Source organism: Procambarus clarkii, chromosome 69 (genome assembly GCF_040958095.1).
Source record: "Procambarus clarkii isolate CNS0578487 chromosome 69, FALCON_Pclarkii_2.0, whole genome shotgun sequence".
NCBI classification, from domain to species: Eukaryota; Metazoa; Arthropoda; class Malacostraca; order Decapoda; family Cambaridae; genus Procambarus; species Procambarus clarkii.
This window is the reverse complement of record NC_091218.1, coordinates 3,933,910-3,946,231: the sequence shown is the minus strand read 5'-3', so window position 1 is coordinate 3,946,231 and position 12,322 is coordinate 3,933,910. Positions and strand designations below refer to the sequence as shown.

The 12,322-nt window shown below is 37.9% G+C and overlaps 1 protein-coding gene across 1 annotated transcript in view; it reads right to left on the bottom strand.

Annotated features, from left to right (window-relative positions):
- The window catches only part of LOC138355918 (uncharacterized), a 4,997-nt gene extending 2,778 nt beyond the window's left edge, over window positions 1-2,219 (bottom strand). The window contains exon 1 of the mRNA XM_069311468.1: window positions 2,092-2,219. Within this exon, the coding sequence (XP_069167569.1) occupies window positions 2,092-2,136 (45 nt within the window). The 5' untranslated portion in view covers window positions 2,137-2,219. The remainder of the gene's footprint in view (window positions 1-2,091) is intronic.
- Window positions 2,220-12,322: the final 10,103 nt, after the last annotated feature.

Below are 12,322 nucleotides of genomic sequence, written 5' to 3'. Positions count from 1 at the left end.
GATTCTAGGGAGGAAAGGAAGGACGATCTTACTGGATCCCATAGCCTCTCCGAGGCACAAACCAGGCTTTTACATAACCCCCCCCCCCTGCACCCGAGCTTTTTAAAATAGTAAATGCTACTATTTTTGCAAAATTATTACGAGATCTATTATTCTAATAAGAGTTTGATAAAATACAAACCCTGGGGCCATAGAACGGCTATTTAATCCCCTTGAACGGACCTGTGCATGGGCCACTGAGGCATCGAAAAAAAACAGACCGGCTTGGGAAAAAAGCAAAATTGCCGGTCTATGGCCCAGCTGATGGCTGTGCATGAATGGCTAATGGCTAATGGCTGTTAGTTATGGAGCTAGGTTAGACTATGTATGTTTAAATCTCTGATTTAAACAGAGCCAGTGTTCAGTCAAATAACTGAATTTATCAAATCTTATCCTTGTATAATATACAAGCTGATGTGAGATCCCTGTCTACAGGTGGACTGGAACTATTATCCAGTAGGCAGTCTACTGTATTTTATCAAACCGTTATTAGTATAATAGATCTCGTAATAATTTTGCAAAAATAATGGCATTTACTATTTTTAAAAGATTATTAGCAAATTTACAGAAATGGTGCATTCGGAAGACAAAACCAATTTTTCACTTTTGACAATTGAGCACCTGCTACATCCAGATTCTAGGGAGGAAAGGAAGGACGATCTTACTGGATCCCATAGCCTCTCCGAGGCACAAACCAGGCTTTTACACAAACCCCCCCCCCCTGCACCCGAGCTTTTTAAAATAGTAAATGCCACTATTTTTGCAAAATTATTACGAGATCTATTATTCTAGAGAATAATGCATATAAATGCATATATGCATATAAATACAAAAGTAAATCAAATCTTATCCTTGTATAATATACAAGCTGATGTGAGATCCCTGTCTACAGGTGGACTGGAACTATTATCCAGTAGGCAGTCTACTGTATTTTATCAAACCGTTATTAGTATAATAGATCTCGTAATAATTTTGCAAAAATAATGGCATTTACTATTTTTAAAAGATTATTAGCAAATTTACAGAAATGGTGCATTCGGAAGACAAAACCAATTTTTCACTTTTGACAATTGAGCACCTGCTACATCCAGATTCTAGGGAGGAAAGGAAGGACGATCTTACTGGATCCCATAGCCTCTCCGAGGCACAAACCAGGCTTTTACATAACCCCCCCCCCCTGCACCCGAGCTTTTTAAAATAGTAAATGCTACTATTTTTGCAAAATTATTACGAGATCTATTATTCTAATAAGAGTTTGATAAAATACAAACCCTGGGGCCATAGAACGGCTATTTAATCCCCTTGAACGGACCTGTGCATGGGCCACTGAGGCATCGAAAAAAAACAGACCGGCTTGGGAAAAAAGCAAAATTGCCGGTCTATGGCCCAGCTGATGGCTGTGCATGAATGGCTAATGGCTAATGGCTGTTAGTTATGGAGCTAGGTTAGACTATGTATGTTTAAATCTCTGATTTAAACAGAGCCAGTGTTCAGTCAAATAACTGAATTTATCAAATCTTATCCTTGTATAATATACAAGCTGATGTGAGATCCCTGTCTACAGGTGGACTGGAACTATTATCCAGTAGGCAGTCTACTGTATTTTATCAAACCGTTATTAGTATAATAGATCTCGTAATAATTTTGCAAAAATAATGGCATTTACTATTTTTAAAAGATTATTAGCAAATTTACAGAAATGGTGCATTCGGAAGACAAAACCAATTTTTCACTTTTGACAATTGAGCACCTGCTACATCCAGATTCTAGGGAGGAAAGGAAGGACGATCTTACTGGATCCCATAGCCTCTCCGAGGCACAAACCAGGCTTTTACATAACCCCCCCCCCTGCACCCGAGCTTTTTAAAATAGTAAATGCCATTATTTTTGCAAAATTATTACGAGATCTATTATACTAATAACGGTAAATAAATAATAAATAGTAAATAAATCAAAATCAGTTACATTATTTTATCTTATTCATAGCATAAATGTTCTCGAAGATTACTAAAAAGAAATTGAATTAGACTACAGCAAATTGGCAAACTTTACCTTGTATCTGTTTCCACCGAGTTTGTTTGGGGCGTTCTTCAACATATCAGCAATACTTGTCTCAACATCTCTTTCAGTTGCATTAGTGTGGGTGTTGATACAGGCTTCTGGAAATTTATAAGAATTAATTAATATATATAATTATAATTCACTTTGCTATTCCCCATTCCACAGTCCTCTCGTCCTTCCCACTTCCCTGTCCCCACATCATCCCCACTATTCCCACTTCCCTGTCCCATCGTCCTCCTTACCATTTTCCCCTCCCCTGTCCTTCTTCCTCCCCCACCATCTCCCATTCACCTGTCCCTTTGTCCTCCCCAGCATTCCCCTGTCCCCACCATCCCCAACTCCCCAGTCCCCTCGTCCTCCCCACCATTACCCTCTCCTCTGTCCCCTCGTCTTCCCCACCATACCCCCCTCTCGTCCTCCCCACCATTCCAAACTACCTCATCCGATGCATTCTATAATGGTCTGATGCTTCCATCAGAAAATTGGGAACATCAAATGATCTGATATTCCCATCACTGAAAAATAAGAACAGCTAAAAAAATGAAATGAAAAAAATAAAAAAATAAACTATACTCATGAAATGAACAGTATGGTAAACAACACAGCTCAATTTCAATGCAATGTCACACAAAATTATTAAATCGAAATGAAAATAAATTGAAATCTATGAAAATTCAAATTATCAATACAATCGGAAATATTGAAATAATATCGCAACATAATATAGTGTGGGTTGCTCTTACGTGCAACAGGCGGTGCTGTTTTTCAAAAAAGGCATGGTTTTACCTGTCACAAGTGTGGCATCTATACTTATACTCACGAAATGAACGGTATGGTAAACAACATAGCTCAATTGCAATGCAATGTCACAATAACATTTAATAACAATAATAACAATAACATTTAAATATACTTTAAGATATAATCTAGAAGAAAATAAGAACATTGAAACGGTTCATGAACTCGATTTCAATAAAGGACACTATGGGGAACTTTGAAAAACAGTTAATGAGTATAATTAGACAGACTTGTTGCTAGGCAGAGGAGTAAATAATGAGATATATGGCAAATTTTGCAAAATATACGGCACACAAACATTCATACCCAAACAAAGCAAAATGCTAGGTAAGAACAAAGCAGTTGGCCCGTAGGGGAAAGGAGATACCCACAAGACTGGAATACAAGTCATTAACAAGCACACAAGTACTACGCTACACAACAACCGCACTACTACCAGAACTGGACGAATCACTACCAAAACAACACATTGCACATCACTACCAAAACAACACAACACAACACAAGCATTGGCAAAGAATTATAGACCAGTTGCACTAACATCCCACTTAATAAAATTATTTGAGAGTGATCAGGAGTCAGATTACTAGTTTTATAGAGACCAATGACCTCCACAATCCAGGCCAACAAGGATTTAGAGCAGTTTCTATGATCGAGCCACTGAGATCTATAAAGAATTCTGATCAAGAAAGAGATCTAGGGGTGGTTTTAGATAGAAAACTATAACCTGAGGATCATATTAAGAACATTCTGCGAGGGGCCTATGCTACACTTTTTAACTTTAGAATTGCTTTTAAATACATAGGTCAAAAAGTTTTAAAAGTTTTAAAAGTTTTTTAAACCTCTCGTGTATCATGAGTGTGTTAAAGCATCAGATGGTGCATTCAGATGATGAATATTACCTAGTTCCTTCATCTGGGAAGAATGAACACATATTGGTGCATTCGGATGATAAAAACTAACTACTGTAGTTTAATTGATCAACAGACTGTATATCATATGCAGACTGTATGTGGATCTGCGGGCCACTCCAAACAACAGCCTGGTGGACCAAGCTCCACCAGGGCTAAAGCACAAAGTGATATAGATGTGATAGAGAAACTAGGTCAAATGGAGGAGTAGGTCTGTATATTAAACAGCACCTGACGTGCACAGAGCTACTAAACTCAATGTGGTGGTAGAGTGGTGGGGGGGGGGAAACATTGCAGAAAAAAACAAAAATACAATTTGGTCAACAAAACAGCATTGTTTAAAATAGAAGACATGGGTTGTCATTTTGGGGGTAAGGTAGGTTACATTGAGTTAATTAGTTAGTACTTAGTTTTTATCTTAAACTGGTTGGGAGAGGTACAGTGTTGCTGTGCTGGTGAAAGAACACCTAAAGGTAAATTAAATAATGATTGCGAATCCACAAGAAGTTGACATAATATCGCTAGAGATCTGCAATCAGGATGATAAACTTTCCTTAAAGAATTTGACAAACACTTGCTGATAGGACATGAAGTAAATGAAATGTATGTCAAGTTTTGTGAAATATATGATAAAAGCACAACAAAATTTGTACCAAAGGAGAGATGCAGAACTAGGAAAAGGGGTTTGTTCAACAGAAATTGCGAGAGGGCCTGAGACCCAAACACACACAAATGGAATCAATATATAGCAAGAGGCCAAACCCCCAAACATACAAGCGATGCAAAGATGCGAGAAACAGCAGCAGCATTAAGGAGAGGGACTTAAGGACCATAAATAAAGTGTGAAAATAAACTCGAGTAAATTTTTTTAACTACTCTCGACAGTGAAGAAAAACAAAGATTCAGACGATTTTTGTTAGAATCATTAATCTTACACTTTCGGTCATATTCAACAACACAAATACATACACACACATTCCTGTTGCTGTAGCAAGTGAAGAATTACACACACAGATCACAATAACGTGATGCATCAAATGAACAAATCCACAAGGGCCGTGACGAGGATTCGAACCTGCGTCCGGGAGCATCCCAGACACTGCCTTAATCGACTGAGCTACAACAGGGTAAAAGGGTTGAAACCGAAGTTCTACTGAACTTACTGGATCCCATAGCCTCTCCGAGGCACAAACCAGGCTTTTACACAACCCCCCCCCCCCCTGCACCCGAGCTATGTCAACAGGCCGTTCTCCCTCTTCGCCCTTCCGAATGCACCATATCAGTAAATTTTTTAATAATCTTTTAAAAATAGTAAATGCCACTATTTTTGCAAAATTATTACGAGATCTATTATTCTATAGAATAATGCATATAAATGCATATATGCATATAAATACAAAACATAAATACAAAAGTAAATGTAAATAATTTTACCTTGCACCTAGATCCACCAAGCCTGTATGGCGCGCGTTTCAGTACTTCGGAAATCTAGAACTATCTTGAATCTCTAATCTGCAATGAAACAATACATATTATTGCACTTACCAAAACATGGATGACTGTAGAAAATACAGAACTATTAGCTGAATATCAAATAAATGGATTTAATCTATTTCACACAGATAGATATATTACACCGTGTATATTAGGTAATACCTAACATACACGCCTCCACACACACTACATTTGAAATGTAGTCTCAAAAAGACTACATTTCAACAGCAAAGATTACTCCATAAAAAAATAATTAAATTATTGACCAACATGAGAGAGGGTTAGCCAACATGAGGGTTGTGTTGATTGCCTGAAAATATTTAAATTGTGTAATGTATTGAATGGCATTTTTCAAGTTACAACATTTTTTAAATTACTGAACTAGGTTCTAGGCTTTGCTAGGCTTAATTCAATTATTACAGATAAGCCTAACCTAGCCTAGAACCCAGTGGGTTTTCTTCCTATTGGGGAGTGTTGTACATGCCTCGCCTCCACATACACACTAGCACAGCCAGGCCTCGCCTCCACATACACACTAGCACAGCCAGGCCTCGCCTCCACATACACCAGCACTGCCAGGCCTCGCCTCCACATACACACTAGCACAGCCAGGCCTCGCCTCCACATACACCAGCACTGCCAGGCCTCGCCTCCACATACACACTAGCACAGCCAGGCCTCGCCTCCACATACACACTAGCACAGCCAGGCCTCGCCTCCACATACACCAGCACTGCCAGGCCTCGCCTCCACATACTCACCAGCACAGCCAGGCCTCGCCTCCACATACACCAGCACTGCCAGGCCTCGCCTCGCCTCCACATACACCAGCACTGCGAGGCCTCGCCTCCACATTTAAACCAACCAAGCCCACAAATACGTTAACATGGACCAGCATTACACCGTCTAACATACTCTGTCAGATGTAACAACTAAATTTGTGAATTCAAGACCAAATCTATTGTATAACACAGTGTTAGTACGAGAAAAACATTACTTACATTCGAAGCCGTGTTTTAAAATGGCGGCGGTCTTGTACTGACGCTCCAAACTGTGTGTTCGTTTGCGTATGATGAACGTGTGACAATTTACTACAACAATTATTTAATTATTCTTATCCTTTATTTTAATATTTTTAGGGTACATGAAATTTCAAACTTATTTGCACACAATAATATAATTGCATTGTCATAACCTTTATATATTACGGAAAATACGATGACATGAACGAAGTCAAAGTGAAGTTGAAGTCAAAGTCATTCGCCGAACGTATTAGTCATTTTTTTTCATACATACATAGTTGATTTACAAACATAATGTTGGATTTATAGATAGAGCTAGTGCATACAATACCTAAAGCCACTATAGTAGGCCTATATAGCATTTCAGGCAACCGGGCAGTATATATGGACCCCTTACTCAAATCTCTGAATATGTTAGATATTAAGTCCCTGCACATACTCTCATGTGTATTTTATATATATAAAACGCTGCACTGTAATGTCAATCCTGACCTTAAAAGCTTCCTAGAAGGTTGTAACAGATCCCATGAGCACCACACCAGAAACAAATACCTATTTGATATTCCAAGAGTACGACTTAGTCAAACTAGAAATGCTTTACAAATCAAGAGACCTCGAATGTGGAATGACCTTCCCAATTATGTTAAAAACTGTACCTCTCCCAACCAGTTTAAGATAAATAAAGATAAATTTATAAGTTAAGAAAAATTCCACAAATCAACAACCCTGTTACTGACCCTGTATTTACCCAAGTCTTTCCTAAATCTAAACTTATCCAATTTATACCCATTGTTTCGTGTTCTATCTTGTGTTGACAATTTTAATACCCTATTAATATCCCCTTTGTTATATCTATTCAGGAAATTGTGGTTGATCTCGAACCCATTGATAATGTGACGACTTATACAGAATTTTGTAACTATATCATCAAGATTGTAACCAGCTTAGCTAAATGTAGTGTGGGGTTCAGTCCCTAAGCCCATATATGTGCCTCTCTAACCATTTAGGTTACAGGGCAAAAACATAAAAACAAAGGTAACTGCAGAAGGCCTATTGGCCCATACCAGGCAGCTCCTATCTATAACAGATAAACACTAAGTACTACCTAATTAACTCAATGTAACCTACCAACCTAACCCCCAAAATGTCAATCCATATCTTTTATTTTAAACAATGCTGTTTTGTTGACCAAATTGTATTTTTACTCTTTTTCTGTCATGTTTCTCCCACCCCTGTTTTTTCCCTTTTTTCTTATTTTTTCTCAACATATTTCATACTTTAATTATGCGGATCAGGACATCACCTGATCAAACACATCAAACATCGTTTGACCACCATCAAACACACACATTTCGTGTGTGTTTGACGCTCACTGATATGTACCAGCGTTGTTTTATATATGGTGCTATTCTATCTTACGCTTTGTTGCTCTTTTTTACCTACGGGCTCATAGAACATTCTATTGCGAAAACATTGGCACAAAAATGAATGACGTACATACAATAATAATGTCAGGACAGTGATATAATTATAAACTTTCAAAGCACTGTATCGCCCATGTGTCGTCTTGTCACCAATACTGGGTAACAGTTCCGCCACTTCCCACACTCTTGCGGGTGGGCAGCGACCATTATTCTACGTTTATATTCATATCACCGTGTTGGGAATTTCATTGCGAGTACATTGATACCAAAATTAACGCTGTAGGACAAGTGTGGAAGTGATAACAATCCCAAGAGTAAAAACATTTTGTTGCTCTTGGGCACTCACGGCGAGTCATCTACGTAGGTATTTATTGGGTGCTGGTATTCATATAACTTTTGGTGACCGTTTTTGCTGATTTTCTTCTAGAGAATGTTATTGCGAACACGTTGGTACCAAAATGAAATACATAGCTCGAGAACTAAGGTCAGGAGAGTAAAAAGAGTATACACATTTTTGTTTTGACGCTTAATTAAGGTTATTGTGAGTACTCATCGCCTGCCTAGAAACTGGAACTAGTAATTCCATCTATCATACATATCATACAAGAGGAGCCACACATCTATGGATCATCCAATAAAATCAGCAGACTTCTAGATGTTACTACTGCTCGGCTTAGACTCGGTTACAAGTATCTCTGGGAATTCTCATTATCTGCTGATGTAGACCTGACCAAATGTAAACTGTGTCAACAAAATTATTCGCACACCCTCCGTCACTATGTGATGGAGTGCGAAAAGATACATGAATTTAGAGACAATTCTATAACCAATGTTCCAGCGATGTGTCAATATTTCATTCAAAATGATCTGCTACCAGAAATTTTAGCCAAATATCCCCAGTTTGCTAACTGTAGATAACAACTAAGTGATTGTAACCTATCCACCGCTGCCCACTGGATGGGGGACGGTGTGCAGGACAAACATATAAATTTTGATACTAGCTCTCCACATATGTCAGTTGCTTAATTTAGAACCTGTACTTGAGGTCGATCTCGAACCCATTGTTGATGTGATGACTTATATTGAATTTTGTAACTAGCTCATCAAGATTGTAACTTGCTTAGCTAAATGAATTGTGGGGTTCAGTCCCTGAGCCCATTATGTGCCTCTGTAACCCTTTCCACAACCGCCCACAAGATGGGTATGGGGTGCATAATGGGGTGGGGTGTCTTGGCCAAACGTGCCACATCAAAACCACAAGTTGACATTGAATGTGAATTAACAATGAGACAAGTAAGATTTATACTAATACATTTATACTAACTCTGTTGAGCGTTGACCATTTATACATCAAATCTGTTGATGTGAGCACTTTAGTTTAGTCTGCCGTTTAAAGAAAAAAAGAGCATATCAATGGTATATCACAGAAAACGAATTTATCATAAACTCATGTATTTGTCTTATCATATTGAACTGCATTCATATTTTTAATATATAACAATATGAATATACAAATTTCTGTAAATCCCCTACCTTGTTGGAATCTGTGGAAATGAATGAGCAAATGTGCTGGCTGAAGGCGCTGAAGGAAACCACATTGGTTTCATTTTGGATACAAATGTCCATGGAAATTCAAAATGGAAACTAATTATATAGTTGAACCTGCAGAGACGAGTTTAAGAATCTGTGTTGAGAGTGATGGACACAGCCTTCACAATTATACTTCAGAGAATGTAAACATCTAAGAGTCATTAGAAATATGTGTAGAATAATAAACCCTACATTGTTTGAGTTAGGGAAAACACCATTTGTGATATATAGATACTATAGCTGTTCCTAAAGATTCACCCTTTTTTGCACCAGCAAGATAACATATAAGATTTTAAGAGTTGACGAATGTTAATATTCTTGTTTGATAAACTGTGAACTTGAGACATAGTTAATAAGAACATATTAACACAACAAAATGTTTTCAAAATCCTTAACACCACTTTCCAGCAACTTATATAATTTATATAAATTATTTTAGAGAATAATACATAAATTATATATTTAAACATGATATAGTGTTTAGTGGAATGTATAAGGAGTCAAATTGTGTTAAAAAGAGCAATTTTTAGAAAATTTGGAAAAATACTTTTTTCTGTTCAAATTATAACTAAATGGATTATAAAGGTTTCACTCAGCCAATATATATCATTCACAATTTATTAATGAATTTTACAAAAAAACACCATAAATTTTATATTTAAACATGTAAAAACTATTTGTTTTACATTTGGAAGAAAATAATTGTAGAAAAACAATTTATAATTAAACCTTTGTGTTTGGATTTTTTGAGTAAAAGTTTCTCAAAGGCTCTCCTGCACCATTCTCAATGCAAATCATTCCCACACCTATGGCAAGAGATAGGCGAACGTTGTGTAGATGATTTGTGTTTGCTGGGTAGGTATAAAAAGTCATAATTTCAAACTGCGAATACGTGCAGAGAGCCAGAATTTAGCTCCCAAATATGGCTCAGGCCTCGAAATTGGAATATTTGGGATATTTTGAAAACTTCAGGGGAGTTTGTGCAAAATATGACTCACTGCCGCTTTCAGTACTTGGCATATGTTGGGTATAAAAAGTCTTATTTTCAAACAGCGAATACGTGCAGAGAGCCAGAATTTGGCTCCAAAATATGGCTCAGGAATCGAAATTGGGATGTTTGGGATATTTTGAAAAATGCAGGGGGGTTTGCGACAAATGTGACCAAACGCCGCTTTCAGTACTTCGCATATGTTGGGTATAAAAAAGTCGTAATTTCAAACTGCGAATACGTGCAGAGAGCCAGAATTTGGCTCCAAAATATGGCTTAGGCCTCGAAATTGGGATGTTTTGGATATTTTGAAAACTGCAGGGGAGTTTGTGCAAAATGTGACTCTGCCGCTTTTAGTACTTGGCATATGTTGGGTATAAAAAGTCGTAATATCAAACTGCGAATACGTGCAGAGAACCAGAATTTGGCTCCAAAATATGGCTCAGGCCTCGAAATTGGGATGTTTGGGATATTTTGAAAACTGCAGGGTAGATTCAGACAAATGTGACCAAATGCCGCTTTCAGTACTTGGTACATGTTGGGTATAAAAAAGTCGTAATTTCAAACAGCGAATACGTGCATAGAGCCAGAATTTGGCACAAAAATATGGCTCAGGCCTCGAAATTGGGATGTTTCGGATATTTTGAAATTTGAAGGGGGGTTTGGGACAAATGTGACCAAACGCCGCTTTCATTACTTGGCATATTTTGGGTATAAAAAATCGTAATTTTAAACTGCGAATACGTGCATAGAGCCAGAATTTGGCTCCAAAATATAGCTCAGGCTTCGAAATTGGGATGTTTGCGATATTTTGAAAATTGCAAGGGGGTTTGGGACAAATGTGACCTAACGCCACTTTCATTACTTGGCATATAGTGGGTATAAAAAAGTCGTAATTTCAAACGGCGAATACGTTCACAGAGCCAGAATTTGGCTCCAAAATATGGCTCAGGCTTCGAAATTGGGATGTTTTAGATATTTTGAAAACTGCAGGGGAGTTTGGTCAAAATGTGACTCACTGCCGCTTTCAGTACTTGGCATATGTTGGGTATAAAAAGTCGTGATATCAAACTGTGAATTCGTGCAGAGAGCCAGAATTTGGCTCCAAAATATGGCTCAGGCCTCGAAATTGGGATGTTTGGGATATTTTGAAAACTGCAGGGTAGAATCAGACAAATGTGACCAAATGCCGCTTTCAGAACTTGGTACATGTTGGGTATAAAAAAGTCGTAATTTCAAACAGCAAATACGTGCAGAGAGCCAGAATTTGGCACAAAAATATGGCTCAGGCCTCGAAATTGGGATGTTTGGGATATTTGAAAAACTGCAGAGGGGTTTGGGACAAATGTGACCCAACGCCACTTTCATTACTTGGCATATGTTGGGTATAAAAAAGGCGTAATTCTAAACAGAGAACACGTTTAGAGAGCCAGAATTTGGCTCCAAAATATGGATCAGGCCTCGAAATTGGGATATTTGGGACATTTCGAAAACTGCAGGGGGAGTTTGTGCAAAATGTGACTCTCTGCCGCTATCAGGACTTGGCATATTTTGGGTATAAAAAATCGTAATTTTAAACTGCGAATACGTGCATATAGCCAGAATTTGGCTCCAAAATATAGCTCAGGCTTCGAAATTGGGATGTTTGGGATATTTTGAAAACTGCAGAGGGGTTTGGGACAAATGTGACCAAACGCCACTTTCATTACTTGGCATATGTTGGGTATAAAAAAGTCGTAATTCTAAACGGCGAATACGCTAAGAGAGCCAGAATTTGGCTCCAAAATATGGCTCAGGCCTCGAAATTGGGATATTTGGGACATTTCGAAAACTGCAGGGGGAGTTTGTGCAAAATGTGACTCTCTGCCGCTATCAGGACTTGGCATATTTTGGGTATAAAAAATCGTAATTTTAAACTGCGAATACGTGCATATAGCCAGAATTTGGCTCCAAAATATAGCTCAGGCTTCGAAATTGGGATGTTTGGGATATTTT